Source organism: Lycorma delicatula, chromosome 2, assembly GCF_047948215.1.
Source record: "Lycorma delicatula isolate Av1 chromosome 2, ASM4794821v1, whole genome shotgun sequence".
Taxonomy (NCBI): domain Eukaryota; kingdom Metazoa; phylum Arthropoda; class Insecta; order Hemiptera; family Fulgoridae; genus Lycorma; species Lycorma delicatula.
In genome coordinates this window covers 192,846,546-192,864,596 of record NC_134456.1, presented here as the reverse complement: position 1 = coordinate 192,864,596, position 18,051 = coordinate 192,846,546, and the positions used below count along the sequence as shown (strand labels likewise).

At 29.7% G+C, this 18,051-nt stretch overlaps 1 protein-coding gene across 2 annotated transcripts in view; it reads left to right on the top strand.

The window, feature by feature from the left end:
• Positions 1-1,820: 1,820 nt before the first annotated feature.
• The window catches only part of LOC142319537 (coiled-coil domain-containing protein 25), a 31,117-nt gene continuing 14,886 nt past the window's right edge, over positions 1,821-18,051 (top strand). The window contains exons 1-3 of one of the 2 annotated variants that reach the window (XM_075356923.1): positions 1,821-2,325; positions 7,293-7,340; positions 10,691-10,782. In XM_075356923.1, coding sequence (XP_075213038.1) covers positions 2,301-2,325; positions 7,293-7,340; positions 10,691-10,782 — 165 coding nt within the window. In that variant the 5' untranslated portion in view covers positions 1,821-2,300. The remainder of the gene's footprint in view (positions 2,326-7,292; positions 7,341-10,690; positions 10,783-18,051) is intronic. The other variant, XM_075356924.1, reaches the window with a different exon arrangement.

Sequence of the window (18,051 nt, the reverse complement as noted above, 5' to 3'; positions counted from 1 at the left end):
CGTTGCTCGTCGGTCACTGAGGTTCGACCGTTTTTGAACCGTTCTACTCACTTGTAAAAATTTCCGTGGCTCATACAACTTTCACAATACTATAAAATCATTCGAGAATAGACTTTAGCCGGTTTTTCACCTTCAGAAAGCAAAAAAACGGATCACTGAACGTTGTTTAACTAATGGAAACTTCAAGCAGACATGCGATCGTTATATGCAATATTAGTAATAAACAAAACAATTTTTATCTGTCAACTGTTCTTAGCTCATCCCAGTGATGCCAACCTAAAGTCATGAAAGTATAAAATTCCTCCTACAAACTTTCATTTCTACGTCAATTTGTTTCTTTACTGAATATCCCTCATGATATTATTATTTTACTTTAAATATATATATGTAATGTAAATAAGCATCAATTTATAAGGTCTTTAGCCCTCGTTATAGTTTTTAAAAATAAAAAAAAATCATCAGATGATGAAAGGGTGTATAGGACCCTGGCATATAGATTAAACTTAACATTAACAACCATTTAAAAAGATTCATAAATTGTTAGACAATATCAGAAATAAATAAACTCTATGCTCAACGTTATAGGGCTTAAACACAGGTGATCCGCAGTCAAACATAACACAAACTTTTATTTCGTCGAAGGCTTACCTCAAACGCGTTAATAATCCGCTGGCATGAAGGTAAGCCTTATAGTTCTTCTTCATTGAAGGCAATGCCTCCGCACCCGCCTAATCCGTTACTGTTACTGTGCTATTTCTTCCCTTTTCTGAATGAGGTGATCCAGGGGCGGAAGTCTGTCCATTACGCTGGCGGGATCACCCGAGATGGTTCTGTCCTGAAGGGAGACAGCCCTGAAGGGAGACAACCGGCTAAGAATTGCACGAGCTCTCGCCCAATCTAGCGTGACGGACCAAATTGGTGCTCCGTACAAAACTTGCGAAAGCATCATCTGTGACATGACCTCTGCGAGGCAATAATATTAGCGCATCCCCTTGAACGTAACTAGAAAACTCAGTCCAAAAACAGAGTCACCATCAAAAGACGACGGCTAACAATTTTCAAGTACTTATCTAAGATAGAAGGAAAGAATAAGAAGAGAATGATCGATCCTTACTGTTCGGAGAGTCAATTCCTTTGAGTTCAAAGTGATCGCAGTAACTTTTTTTTAACTTCCGTTAGGTATTGCTTCAGAGGATGAGATAGATGATTTGTAGCGTGTGAAAATGTTATGTCTGTCCTGGAGTAGAATGCGGGACCTCCGGATTAAAGGCCTAGACGCTACCACTCGCGCCAAAATCGCGATAGCTTACCGTTACTCTCACTAACAGTTTATCTACTTAATTTTTGCTCTTACAAATTACTCAGTTATTCTTGCTTACACGTACTTAACCTACTTACTATTATTACGTAATATTTACTGAGAAAATTAAAAAGTTCGATTTAAGACGCCATTAAAGTGAATCATTTCATATAATATTCACCGCCGACTTTTAAAGACAAATAAACTTAAGACGTGGGCAGCTTGATGTATAAATTAGATAATGTTTGCTACACAGTCGTAACAATATTACCTCTTCATAACGATATTAATTCGTTGAAGAAGTGGTATTATTTCCTTTTAGGTGAATAATAAGCTATAAAAATCCTTTAAAATTATTTTCGTGCCACTTTTCACGATTTGTGTGAGGAAATTTCGTGAAAACTCATCTTTTGATAATGAAACTTCTTTTAAGGATACAGTTGTAACTTCTGTAGAGCTTCGAAGATTAGGCTAGATTGTGGTAGAGCTCACAATTTAAATGGACCGATAACATAAGAATAAAAATCTGGTAAACTGTAACATTTTCTCTTTGTATCTAAATCGAGTTGGCCCGAGTTAAAGAAAAAGCTGACTGTATATAATCACGGAATTGATTTGTAACCTTCTTTCCGTCAATAAAGAACTGAAGAATACAACTATGGCAACATCGCCATTTAATGGACGTAACATACTGTGATTAACATGTACAGTATACCATAATATAAGTTACGATACTCATTGCATTGTTTCGTTGCACAAAATCTCTATGGAACAGTCAGTGGAACGGTTGTATTCTATAAAAATTTGTAGGTTATTGCTGTAAACATTTTTTGAACAGTTTGTTGCAGGTGTTAAATTAATTATTTCCAGAAGTGTTGGTTATATTGATTCTATTTTAAAATTAGTGTGTTCAAAATAAGTAAAGAAAATATTTCGGCTGCTGCATTTTAGCAGCAGTTCACCCTTCTATAATTAACGTTGACGCTACTCTACGGACAGCATGGTTCTTTACTTCACGAGCACTGGTAAAAACCTTTGTAACTCTTATGTTAGAATTGCTTATGCATAATTTAGTATTTATGTATTCTTGTAGTAAGGTATATCATTGGTTGAACTGAAATTATAAGGATTGTCATTTAAGGGGCTGTTTGAATTAAAAGGAAATTTTTATTATAGTTGTAGTTTTAAACGTAGAATAGGAAAGGAAATTAGATTAGTACAAGTAATTATTGTAAATAGAATTCCTTGAAGGGTTTTTTCTGTAGTAGCTTGTAGTATTCGTCTGTTATTTGCTGTGTGTTTTGAGTTCAGGAACATTTTTAAAGCTTCATATTCTCAGTGACTGTACTTATAGTGACATGTTAGATGTACTTGCTCTTAACCTACAGCTTTAGTTGTCCAACTTTAGAAAGTGGATTTAGAATTTGCTATTAGTCATTTTTTAATTATTTATTGTTCATTCTAATTAATAGAAATACTGAAATGTGAATAAAATGCTAAGTTAGACATACTCACATTTTATTGTTAATTGAAATGTATATTAGGATTTTTTTTGTTTAATTTTAGAACATTAATGTCTTACAGATATTGTAACATTATTTTTATTTGGTTCCTGACAGATGCTGTTGCAGTTTTCACTACTTATTTTCATTTATATAATTAGAACATTGGTCACTTAAAATATCTTGGCTACTACAAACATTTTGTTAGTAATCAGTAAACTTGTAAAGATTTGTGACAGATGTGTAGATACTCTTAATTATTAAAATATATGTAAAGTCAGTTGAAAATAAGCACTAGTTAAAGAATTTTTTTCTCCATTTAAGACAAAAGAGATCAAAATAACAACCCAACAAAAAGTCAACTTTTAATCAACCAAAATTTTAATTTACCTTTTTTGTTTACATAAAGAAGTTTAGTGTTATATAAAACTATCCATTTTGTGTGGCACCACACTTCTCTGTGTAAATAACTACTAAGGAAAATTAATATAATTTTTCAATGTGTTGAATCCATTGTGCATTTTTGCCCCTATTTTTTTTTTGTAGTTTATATAATATTTACTATTATTACGTCTATTTTGATAATTAATTATTTTAATTTTAAGAAACCACCAACTTTTAGTGTAATTGAACAAAATATTGCAAATATATTAAATTGATAGATGTATTATGTTCAGTGATGTCATCAAAGTTCTTTAAAATACAATGAGTGTATTTTCTCTTTATTAATGAAAAATCTATTACATTTAGTTGAGTATTTTTCAGCTCCTTATTTAATATTAATTGGTAATTGTAATATTGATAATACTAAATATTTATTATTATACTAACTATAACCAAAAAGAGACAAATATCAACCAAACTGGATTGGATGCCAACCAAATTTAATGCATTTGAAATTGTTAAAAATAATTGTGTTACCAAGGATGGTTATAGTGTCAGATTACATTAGGATTTATATAAACCAAGAAGGCCATTTGAACATTATCTTTATTGAAAATTAATTGTAATTTTTAGTAGTTAAACGCTTAAAAAGTTGGTTTTGATGTTGGATTTTAATTTGGTTTAAAATTTTAATATTTTCTGATTGATATATGTTGTTTTAGGAATGATCTCATAAACTTGTTCTTTAATGGACTTTATATAATTTTTTTTTCAGATTGAAATTCTTTAAAGAATTTTGCAAAGTTTTATTTGTTTATTGGTAATCTAATAATATTAATTTACACTTTATATAAAAAGTAAGTTTTTCGCATCCAGTTTTTTTATTTTTCAACAGTTTTTTCTGAAACTATTTTAAATTTATATCTGGAATTAATTTTTTTCCAGTTCAAAATCTTTAAAAAAAACTAAATTTTTTTCATAACATATAAAACCACTGATTTGGCTCTCATAATTAATGAATTCTTTTATTCTATTTTCTTTTAGAGAAGAAATTATGCTGAAATATTTGGCTAGCCATAAATTTCTGTTGGTTTCTGTTCTTTTTTCTGAATTTTAAATATACAGGATGTCTCTAAAATGGTGGGCTGTCCACTTTTTCGGATTCTACTTGTAAAACTAAACAAAATATATCCTTAGGAAAAATGGCAATTTCTTCTTCCTTCTCCACAGTTTTGTTATTTTTGTATAAAAATATATAACTCAAGTTCAGATAGATAAATCACATTAATATTTGTTAACCTTCTTGTTAATAAAGTTTTAAAATTAGCAAACAATCAGGATTTAAATACCTTTGCAAATTACAAAATAGCGGCCATGTTTATTTTTCAATCCATTATATAAATATAGGTTTTATCAAAATGTATGTTATTTGCTAAAATATTAAGCCTTTTATTTTAAACAAAATGACATTTTATTTTTAAAATCGGTTAACAAATAGTTGATTTATGACAAAAATTGATGTAATTTTGTGTATCTGTTTTATTGTCCTCCATGTTATGTTCAATTCAATGAAATATTAATTGTTTTTATTTATTGTTAATTCTAATATTGTAAATTAGTAACAAATTAGGTAATCATTTTTTTCTTAAAATAATAGACCTAATAATTATGACACAAAATTACATCAATTTTCTCCCATAACTCGACTATTTGTTAACTGATTTAAAAAAACTAAAAGATCATTTTGTTCACAATAAAAGACTTAATATTTTCACAATAACATAAATTTTGATAAAACTAATATTTATGGAGATGTAATGGATTGAAAAATAAACATGGCCGCCATTTTGTAATTTGCAAAGGTATTTAAGTCCTGATTTTTTGCTAATTTTATAACTTTATTAACAAGATGCGTACCAAATATTAATGTGATTTGTTTATCCAAACCCGAGATATAAATTATTATATAAAAATAGCAAAATAGCGTCCGCAGGGATGGGGAGGGGATGGAGAACGAAGAACAAATTGCCATTTTTTGTAAGGATATATTTTGTTTAGTTTTACAGCTAGAATCCGAAAAAGTATAGCCAGCCCACCATTTTAGAAACATTCTGTATATATATTTCTCCAATCAGTTTTCCAGCTATAGTCAGGTTTGAGTGTGTTTATAAGCAAATGCAATTACTGCTTCTGGTTTGCCAGGCCTGAAAAGGGTTTTGTACATTTTAAAGATTTTTATATGTGGAATGTTTTGGATATGGTAGTTCTAGGATGTTGAATATTTCATCAGTAGTAAAATGCAAGGTGAGGTATAATTTGTTGATTGTGTGTATAACATTGCCTTATTTCCTTTTCATAAGATTATTATGCCATCAACATAATAATACTAGTATAAATCACGTATGTGTTTTCCATTGTCCAGATTATGAATATTTTGAAGTGTAAACATTTTTCAGCCTGTATATTAGGAATGAATGAACTTGTTGGAAAGCCTGGTTGAATGTTACATGTGAAATATTTTTCTCTTTTCATTTTTACTATTTTTTTTCATATACTTCTATTATCTTCTAGAAGCATTTTTCATGTATTTTAAACTAGAATATTTTTTTTTTAGGTTTAACTATTTAACTACGTTTTATTGAACTATGAAAGATTCATTGTTGCTTAACAAATTTAAAAGAGGAATTGAAACTTAGCTAGAAATTATTAGTTAGTTGGAAAATGTTCTTTAAAGAGAAAAGAATTATATAACTACAAATAACAATGAAACGCATATGTAGTTATGATACTTCAAGTTGTCCAGATTTTGATAATTATTTTGAAAGTATTGCTCTATTATAACATAATGTAACCTCACAAATAAGAATAATAATAGACTTTAAAGAGGTCTATTGATTACTAACTTTCAGTGGTCTGACATATGAAGTATTTTGGCTGTTTCATCAGTGCCTGTCTTGCTTTGTTGATTCTAAGCTACCTTCCACTCATGAACATGATCTTACAAGTTGCAGTTAACACTATTTTTCCACTTTTGTGTAAGTGCACAGTTTTCAATACTCTATGGAGTGACATTCAAATATCAATGCTGTTCTTCGTTCTTATATGACCTGCTGTATCTTCTGATGAACTCACCAGTAACAGCTGCTTACCTCATAATTCTGTTTTTACACATCAGCCAGTTTCTTTATTTTTACTGCTTCACAATCCATTGTAAAATTCTTATTTTCCTAAGATCATGCAGTTTAAAGGCTGAAACTGATTCAAATTCAATGTTTTTTCAATCCTTTATTTTTTCTGACATTTTCTTCTTTGTTTTCAAGACACTAAAATATTTTTAATTTTTTCACCTGTTCAAAACTCATTCTCCTTCTAACTGCAACATACTTTCAGCTTTGTATTTACCCTAAGACCCGTTTGATTACCTGTTTGTGAATTGTATTGCGGATACAAATAAAAAATTGTAACATGGATAGTTTTGGCCTACATGTAGATTAGGTCATTATAGCTTTTTAAACCTTACCTCTAGATACCTCTTCATCTACTTTCCTCAATCCCCACTCAATTCTTTCTAAAAAAATAAAATAAAATCAGAGATAGAATATCTTCTAGTCATGCTTTTCAGTTACATAGAATAACTTTCTACCATTTACATTCAATAGCAGACAGTTGCCAAATCCTCTTGATTAGGCAATAGAAGTTCAGGAGTCATTTCAAGTCTATAAATGACAATGTGTAGCATTAAACTGAGCTGCATAGTCTTGCCAGCAGCGCTGAGTATTGCTTCCAGATACATGGAACTTTGTCTTGTGCAATGCCCAAGTACACGAGTGTAGTTTTTATCATGAGCTGTTATTTTTTTCACATTTACATTACTTTTTTTTACTCATTTTGTGTTTGCAATATTAAAGATTCTCTACAGTAATTATATATTCATATATAAAAGAAATATTAAATTAATAAAAATAAATTATATTATATTATAATATTAATATAATATTAAATTAATATAAAAATAAATTATATTAGTATTTTCTGTGTAATATGTATGTGATATGTTTTCCATGGAGATTCTAAATGTTATGAAGTTGTAAAATTTTATGTTTCAGTTGTCTCACCCCCTGTAACCCTGTTCATGGGAGTTGACAAATTTGAAAGTAAGTATTATATGTTGTATTTGATATTGTTTGCCGTATTTTTGGTTTGATTTAATTTATATTCTGTTCAAAGTAGCTGATGGGTTATCAAACTGTCTTTAGAATTTCCATCTACATTGCTTAACAAATACTTTGTCCAAAAACCAGCAATTTTGTGATGTTAGTTACTTCCATTTTAATTTTTAAAGATTTGCTCAATGTTGTAGATAATTAAAATACCAAGGAAAAAATTGATTCCATATGTGTATATATTTTTTTCTTTAAATCTAATAATATTCAGTCAGTAAAATAATTATTAAATCACTAAAATAATTATTTTTATTTTACAATTGTAAATATTAGCATAATTTTTCTCAATACAATTTAGTCTTTTTTTTTTAAATTATACAAAGTTCTTTTTATGTAATTTAGTGTGAAACATAGATTCAGACATACATCTAACATCAAAACTTATACATAAGAATGATCAGTTTTAAAAGAAAGAGCAACTCACTGTCTTTACTTATAAACTTTATTTTATAAAATATGAACCGCTGGTGTAATTGTTGCCAGAAACATCTATCTGGTTTGTTCTCTTTACAATGGCATCTGTATTCTGTCATAAACTTTATAAAATGCAATTATAACAAACCTAATATATTAAAATTAAACTAGAAAACAGAGAGGTACTATCAAAACCTATAAATGTCATTTGTCTTCAGGCTACTCTAATAAATTAAAAATCCAGAACTGTACCATTACTCTGCTTTTGTATATGGAAAGTACAAGTAATACTTCTTTGTTATTAAAAGTGTTAAATTTGCTAAACATTTTCTCAGAATGCTACTTGCATACAGTTGTCTATGCTAGTTGTATTTTATTGTTTGTTGGCTGCATAGATATAAGCTAAAGCAGGCCAGTGTGGAATAAATTTAGTGTCGCAGTACTGAACTCCCATTGGATACTGATAAACTGGTTTTGCTTGAGCTGACATATTTCATTTTGTAATTCTTGCATTCAACTTAAATTCAGAGAAATAAATATGTTAACCAGTTATTGAAATAAATTAAAAATTTAGAAAGAAAATGGTCAAAAACTGTTTAAAAAAACTTAGTTATATTTTAAACTAAATGTTGATTGTTAAAGACACCCATTTGTAGATATGAAGAAATTAAAATGTTTATAAAAAACTAAATACTCAACAAAAAAAAAATTTAATTATAATGAACTATACTTAACAAACATTATAAAATAGTGCTTCTACATGTGTTAATAAATGAAAATAACTTTTAGATTTTGCTGCCCCCACACTTCATTTTGCTTCATTTATTATACTATATAAATGATTATATCATTGAATAACATATTGTATATTAATCTGTATTCTTATGCAATACCAGTGAGAATTGATTATTCCAAAATAAATCATCAAAAGTAATTATTTTTTATGATTAATTTTCAAAACAGTAGGTTGGCAAAAAAGCTTATGTAAAAAATATGCAGTGGTGTATGTTTGATCACTAACTAATGACAGCGATGTCATGTACATGTAACATAACTTTATATGCCTGGTTTCAATAACCAGGCATATCAGTTTTAATAATGGTCAAAAGAACTGGTCCAAGAACTGTTCACAATTAATTATATCATTTGCTATTGTACTTCCTGACTGTGTTATTATCCTCATGTACAACTCCAGTAACTTAATACATATTTTTTAAATAGAACTTAAATAACTTTAATGCTTGACATCTAACATCATGTTCCTTTATTTTTACAAAGAATTTTATGTGACATGATTACATTGTTATCCAAGCAATTTGATGAAAGACCAACTTTGGGGCTGTTTGTTAGTTTAAGTTTGTACTATTTAGTAGTAGTGTATACCTACCCACTGTTGACCTCAAAATTGTACAGACTGATTGCATTAACATTAGACCTATAAGAATGATTTGTTATTAATATTTAGAGATGTATTCTACAGACAAATTTAATTCATTTCACATATTTGTTGGGATGTATTTATCAGTGCATGTTTTTGACTTTTTTGTTGTAATCTAAACAGACATTTTTCATTTATAAAGAAATTTGCTAATTAATTATCTAAAAATAACAAAATATAACTCTTTTGAATATTAATTAAAATATTGAATACAATAATGATTTTTATATTTACTCATTATTTCTACTGGTAAGATAAAAATGTAAAAAAAACAAAGTAATTTCTAAAAAATGTTTATGAGATCGAAGTAACTTAATTTCTGGTTTTCTTCAATTTTAGGAAAAGAAACATCAGCTTCTACATTGCTGTTTTCTGTACAGAGAAACTTTCTGAATCATTAATGAAATTAATGATAAAGGTCACCTGTTTTTGATGCAACAGCATTTTCTTTGCTATTCTTCCAATTTCAGATATTCTATTTTTGCACGGATACATATCTTCAAAATTAAATGTCATACTGTTAGATGCTATCCAGTTTTTCATTATAGCCCAAATTAGTTCATTATGTTAAATTCTGGATGATATAGAGGAAGACAGATATATTGTAGTAAACATACCATGGTTTGCTCTGTTTTATTACTTTATACAGTTCAACTTTTAGAATTTTATCTCCAAAAGGAATGTTGTGATTTCTTATAAGCAATTTTGGTTATCTACTTTATTATAAAATGAAGTTATCTATCCAAACATTGTAGGAGGATGCATTGCCTATCACCAACACACTTTTATCTAGCAAATTGGGTGTTAGCTTTTCTTGCAATTTTTACCATGGTTCATTTTACCATGGTAATCTCCAGTTGAGGTTAATTTCCTTATCATGAAGCATCATGAAATAAAACCTATTTCACCTCCTGCAAGAAGTATTATATGTCTATTAATTTGAATAAGGAAATTTCATATCTTAAGAACTTCTTAACTTCTTACCTTATGTGACAAATGTTTACAGTAAATATGATTGCTGTGAATGTTAATTTTGTCACTCCAGAGAACTGGACAACTTTCTTCCTGAAATTTCTAAACTTGTCTAAGAAATTGAAATCTTTTGTTTCGTATTCTCTACTCTTCTTGTAGGCCCAACCTATCCATTTATATTTATTTTGTTTTTATACATATTCATAATTTATCGATTGTAAACAATGTATTTTTTCTTTAAATGTTTATTGTTTTTTTGTATTTCATGTGTTTAATTGACAGTCATAAATTGTGTATGATTATGTAATTGTACCTATTTATATGTACAACTACATAAATGAGTAAAACATTAGTTTTTCTCTTGATTTATTTCATGCAATATAATATTTTTATAACAGTTAGTGTACAGACTTTATACTGATAGTTGTAAGTTATTTTCTTTTATTTCTGTTTGCAGATGAGGATTTGATTAAATGGGGGTGGCCTGAAGATGTGTGGTTTCATGTTGACAAAGTGTCATCTGCACATGTGTATTTAAGGCTTCATCCTGTAAGTCTGTTTTGATATCATTGTTACTTATGAAACCATCGTGCCCTTTGAGAATGCAAGATTAATTTGCATACTTATCTTTTCTTTCTTGTTTATCTCTTATATAAAAGAGAATGTCCTGACTGATTCATTGACTCATAATCAACGTACAGTCAAAACTATTGTAGGTAAAGACTTGAAATTTTCAGGGTACCTTCATATCTTTAAGTAGGCATGCACTAAGAAAGTATTTTATGAAATTTTGATTTTAAGGGGTTCAAATCGATAAAAAACTAAATTTTGTGTTAACAGCACTATCTGTTGGACGTAAAAGCAACGTATGCTATATTAAATATTTTATGATTTCATTGCAATGTTTCCGATATGTGTGTTTACTATAGACTAAAAAACTATTGGATTGATGTACGTGCAGGGAAGAAGGGAGAATGGGGAAAAATCAGAAGAGGGAAATAGGGAAAAATGGAAAAGGTAAAAGGGAACAAGGGGAAATGGAAAAAATAAAAAGGGTGGAAAGGAAAAGAGAAAAATATAAGAGGAAAGAGGAAGGGGGAGAGGGAAATGGGGGAAGAGGAAGGGATTAAATAAATTTAATTAAAATTAAATAAAATAATATTAAATTAAATTTAAAAATTAAATAAAATAATATTAAATTAAATTTAAAGTAAGTAAGTAATTAAATTAAAATGAAATTAAAAAATTAGAATGTATAAAGCAAATAATTGGAGATGTCAGATGCAAAAATAATTGGTTGAGATTAAAAGTGTAGGTAACACATGGAAATGAAGTAATTCATTGCATCTGTCAAATAAGTAATATTAACACATTGTGTGCGCATGCAGAGCGACAGAAGAATGCTGTTAAATTTTACAGCTGTATTTCTCTGTTTAAAATAATGAAAAAAAGTCATAATAAACATGTGTCCGGAAAAGGCTTTGTTTTGAAATTAGGAATAACAAAGAATTTTACCATGATTTCTGCTTAGCAGCAAAATGAACCTATACCAAAATTCATCGAAAACCGGGGAAGAAGGGAGAAACGGAAAAATCAGAAAATGGAAATAGGGAAAAATCAAGAAAGGTAAAAGGAAAGAGGGGAAAATGGAAAAAAGAAAAAGGGAGAAAACGAGGAAAAGGAAATGGAAAAGAGAAAAAAGAAAAGGGAAGTGGGAGAAGAGGAAGGGGAAAAGGAAGTAAGGGAAAGAGAAACAAGAGAAGGAAAGGAAAACAGAAAGGGAGAGTGAAGTGAGCCATGACCCTCTGATCGTGAAGGGAAGCACAAGTAACCACAGAGCATGGGCGAAGCCGCGATGGGGATGCTAGATTTGGGATTGCAATAAATTTTTTGTTTATCTTTATTGGGCTTTTATACTGAACTATTTTAATTCATTCATAAAATGAATTGGTTTTATATTGAACTATTTTAATTCATTCATAAAATGAATTGGTCTAACAAATATTGTTAAATTTTCTTATCTTCCTTTTTTTTGTTTTCCTTTAAGTTTTGAGCAACAATTCATTGTTTATTGTATATTCCTGCAGTATTTTTCATAAAAATTTTTATTTACCGTTTTATCAGGATTTAATGAAAATCTAAAAATTTAAATATAATATTGTTGATTAAATAGTTTTTATTTATAAAAAAATAAGTTTGCTATTAAAAAACCATTGTGAGTGAAGCTACATCAATATTGTGGGTGAAGTCGCGACCAGGTACGCTAGTTGTGTATAAAATTATTATAGTTTAGCTGATGTAAACAGTTCTTTTTGTTTGTTTCTACCCCTTTTCATTTTTATCTGCTCATTTGTATTATTTGCGTTTACTGTTTCATGTATTTTCCACCTCTGTATACTATTTCACATGTTATTTTTTATTTATCCACCTGATCTGCTGATGTTGTAACTTATGGCTCCATTAAAAATTTATCCCAACATCTATCAAAATACCCTGCACTATTGCAACGAGTACAAATAATATCAAGTGCCTTATGGTGATAACATTTAAGTGCACCTTTACAATTTTTGTGTTGCTTAAAGGTTTAAATTATGAATGTCAAAGTGCTTTCAATTGAACAAATTAAGTACTTTGTGTAATGTTTTATTTAGTTTCTCTTTAAGAGAATAAAGTTCTTTCACCAATTCATTCATTTATCTTGTTGTATTTTGGTTAATTTATTATACAGTGATTCGCCATGGTTTTTCTCCCTAGAGCAAAAGTAATAATTTGCGAGATAAACATTGTTTGAAGTTTCTTTTCTGGTTGAAATTAAATTTGATAATCTGTATTTGGTCCATATTTTTTTTTTTTCTAACTTCCCAGGTATCCGAGTAGAAGTAAACTATATCTTAATTTAGAGAGATAATACATATCCATTACCTCAGTCTTGAACATTATTTTCAAAAATTTTTATTTTTTAGTTTTACGATAATTTCAAAAAGAAAACTTTTTTCATAATATTCTTTCATGTATCAAAGAATTCATGGATGTATTATAATGTATAAAAAAACGGACAATCATTCTTTGACTTTTGGTGTTTAATATTGTGTGATTTTATTAGTTAAAACAGTTTTGGATTTGTTTACGCTTTCATATGTCTATGTTTATTAAAAAAAAAAAAGTAGGTCTTTATTGATCCAGTGTATAAGTTTGGCTTACTAGTACGTTTATTTAGTTATATTTTATCAAAAAGTAAAAGAAGCTGCCCATCAAACAGCAAAATGTTGGGTCAGTTGAGAACTGCAATGGGATGAATCCTAAAAATTTACTCAAGAAATGAGGGATACAGATTGGAAAGTTGGAGAATTAGTATTTGTAATATTCAAGAACTTCAAGACTGCAGGAATTTTTTTTGTTGATATCTAAGATTGGATGTATCAAAATAGCCAATTTGTATTGTAAGCATCTCAAGTTGAGAGCATTAGGTTTTCTGTTATTTGTAATACAAAGTAGACGTTATCTGATTATGTAGATCCTGTACACGTGAAGCTCTCACACTGCTGCAAAGTTTTAGTTTGAATATTTAATGATTTACTTAATATTATTTGGGTATTGCAAAAAATATAATGGTAAAATTTATTTTAAATATTACATTTTTTTATATGGATAAAGGATAATTTTTTAACTCTCAGCTCTCTTTTTCTGTTTACTCCAGAAGGTATTACTTCAGAGGATAAATGAGGATGATATGTATGAATGTAAATGAAGTGTAGTCTTGTACAGTCTCAGGTCAACTGTTCCTGAGATGTGTGGTTAATTGAAACCCAACCACCAAGGAACCCTAGTATCCATGATCTAGTATTCAAATCCGTATAAAAGTAACTTCTACCTTTACTAGGATTTGAAGAATAGAACTCTTGACTTCAGAAATCATTTTTTTAACTCTGGACTATTATTACTTCTTTGTACAAAGTAAAGGAAGTATTGTGATGGCAAAAAATTTCAGATTTCAATGGAAATATCCATTTTGACTAGTTTCGGCGTGACATCTGTACATACGTATGTATCTATAACTCAAAAACAATTAGCCGTAGGATGTTGAAGTTTTGGATTTAGAACTGTTGTAACATCTAGTTGTGCCCCTCCCCTTTTGATTGCAATCGATTGGACTAAAAGAGCCCAAAATCCCTCAAATTTGGATTTTGGGCTTTTTCTTAACTGCAGAAATAAGCCCTCATTGAGAACTTTTCAACAATATATCATAAGTGGTACTTATTTCTATGGTTCCAGAGTTATAGCCAAATAAAATTTTAATTAATGAAATATTTGGATCTTACAAGGGGAAGGCACATCAGTTTGAATCTGACTTCTCCTTTTTTTTTAACTTTTTTAATTCAAATATGTTGATTTATTAATAATTATTAACCTTTTATTGTAGAAGATTTTTATAATAAATAACAATTCAATAACAATAAAAAACAATATGAAAAATATCAGAAGTTATTAGTGAAATAAAATTTTATGTAGTTTTCATTTTTAAAAAAAAGTGTATATGTAATTTAACAGGCATACAAGGAAGTCATGTGATGTCCACATTAGATTTATTTTATTACAGGAATTAATATCATGCAGTAGTGAGATTGCAGGAAATTACTTTTAATTTATAATAAAGTGATAAAGAAGATACCTTCATTTTGCTTTGTTTATTGTTTTTATTTTATTTTATTAATTTGATTAGAAGAAAATTATAGTTCATGTTCAAAATCTTTGTAATTCTACATTATTCAGATAATAAAGTATATTATTATTTATTTCTCCTCATTACAATTTGGATCACTCACACCTACAGATGTCTACCATTTATGGACTTGTCACTACTCCTGAGTTTCAATTTTTTAACATCCAAACACCAACGCTAGCAGTTTCATTTTTTCATTTACATCCGACAAAATCTCTGTGATGGAAGTACTTGCTGTGCTGATGGTATTTCCACCTGGTTATATTTTAAATGAGAGTAAACTATTATTTTATCGCTTATAATATTATTAAATCTACTTGATTATGTTAAGCATATTCTTCATGATAGCAGAGCAGTCACATATGTAGACTTTTCACTGTTGTCTGAAAGAAAGAAGTCATAATTACCTGTTCTCTTTTGTGAAAAACGTGAACCAATTGTGTACCATGCACATTATAACACCTATGTTTATCAACAACATTAGTCCCAACACCAAACCCATTGTTGGCATTAAAATCTTGTATGACTAATAGGATGGTTATTTTTTTCTACTTTTGTTATACTGCATTATAATATCTTATAGAGGACCTAAGTTCTCTATATCATAGTGGGCGGGAACTAATTCCCTATTGAAAATTGTTTATAACTTTTTTAATTCTTAACTAATTTTCATGAATAAAAAACATTTTGTTCCTTGCAATGGTAGAATTGTTATGCATTGCTAAAATTCCACATAAGTACCACCATTATTCACCAGCTTTTGTAAATGGATGGGAATGTTTGCAACAAACTTCTGCAGATAATTCAGCAGTATGTTTCCAAGAACTTGGCAAATTTGCACCTCAAATTCATTAAGAGTTTTTGTTTTTGTGCGATGAAATTCCTCTTTTGCCCACCCCCAGAGAAATAAGTCGCTGGGCGTTAAGTCAGGACTTCATGCTGGCCATTCAAGGGGGCCACGACGTCCCAACCAGTGTCCTGGAAAATGGGTGTTGAGCCATGCATAGACAGGACTTACGAAGTGATGCGTAGCCCCATTTTGCATAAAGATTAGGTCATTGTAATTGTCCCATGTGGATATGTACTGTAGTACTGTGAATATAATCTTCAAGTACATCAAGGTACCGTTCTGAATTCATTGTTTCCCGAGTGAGATATGGACCCACAACTTTCATGGATGTCATGTCGCACCACACTTTGACCTTTGAGCGATGTTAGATTTTTTCAGCAACCACCCTTGGATCCTCTGTTGCCCAATAATAACAATTGTGTCATTAAAAAAAACCCAACATGAAACATGGCTTCAGCTGACCACAAGATATTACTGAAAATATCAGACCATGCTTCATATCAAGCAAGCATCATCTTCCCACATTCCAACCAATGATCACAGTCTTCCGGCAATAATTCCTAGCAGTAATGTGGTTTCCATGGATGAAAATTCAATTCTTTCTTCAGAACAGTTAGGATTATGTGTCAGGTTAAACCACTTTCGCCAGATGGCAGTCTTTTTGATTTCTGAGAACTTCGAATGAACATCTCCTGAACCACTTTCACATTTTCCTCCATCTTGGATGTTGAGGGGCGACCATGTCTCTTAACATCTGATAGCTTTGTGTGTTCATTAGCTATGTGTGGCAATTTCTTATGATCTTTGCTTCTACTGAGGCACAAGGTCCTTTCACACTTCGCCACCATATCTGTACTTGTAGCGTGGACCACCATACTTTGTATTGGGATGCCAGCTGAGCCCACACACGCAAGGTTAGATATTGTGCCATGGGCTGCCACTGAGAAACTGCAGTAACATAAATGAGATATGTAATAAATTTTGCCATTGTAATGAACAAAATGCTTTTTGTTTTATGAAAATTTATTAAGTATTAAAAAAGTTATAAATTATTTTCAGTAGGGAGTTAATTCCTGCCCACCTAGTGTAATGATTTGAATCTGTTTTAAAAAAGAAATATATTTATTTATTTAAGTAGTAACTATTTTATAGAATTATTTTCCTTTTTGTATTTAAAGCATGCAGTTGCAAGAATAGTAAAATACCACATTACAATTACTTAACTGTGGTAAAATTAGATCCAAGTTCTAATGCTGGAGAAGATTATGTAGATTATTACATAGGCTTTTATAAATGCCATGAAATTTTCTTACTTCTGTTCCGAGCCATGAGCTAAAATAGGAAGTTATTGGAATTTCCTTAAAGTTAGAATTCCTCTGATGTGAGACAGTTACTTGAATAATGGTGACATTAATTTAGGCTTTAACTTGTGCAAATTTACTCTACTTAATGTCAGTAAAATGTCTGTTTTTAACTCGACCGGGTGATTGTGAGCCATAATGCCAATTCATTTTTCATGATGGAATCCATCAAAACTTGAATAAAAACTAAAGGATTGTTTATTTTATAATGTCTAAAAACACACCATTTCATTTCACTAATTCCCAAGACTGCAATATTTAATCTATCAATCTCAAGGATAGCATTGTCTAACTCTCCACCTTCATATAAGCTACACATATTCCATGTGCCTACATTTCCTGTACACTTAGGAAAACTAAGCGCATCATTGCTCAAATTCATTTCCTTTGAGAATTGATTTGATTCACTAGCTGCTGGAAACTAAATCTGTGGGTGATCTTTAAATAACCACATCACATGTGTGATGATAACTATATTGGAGATACCCAAAAGAATCTTATTACAGTGATTTTGCAGTGCCTTCAGCATTCTTATATAGTTGAAAATGAATGTTTTCATTCACCTTTTGGAATGTTTTTACACTCAAGGACAATAGAGTTCTAATTCCTACATATTTCTCTTCTCATAAAGGCTTTAGGCTTGCAGAAGAGAGATCATTTATAATAGTAATCATTAATTTTGTTTTATTTGCTGTGCATTATCAATAGCAACAGGATGCACTATGTAACAAGCATAAGCTACTATGTTGGAAGATTGTGAGTTTGATATTAGCATGTGAGAAGCTGCTGGAGATACATTTGTATAGTTTTCAACCAAAAAAAACCCTAATTATAAGAAGTTAAGATTTTCTGAACCGAGGTGTATTCTCTTTTGTAAGAAATGCTTA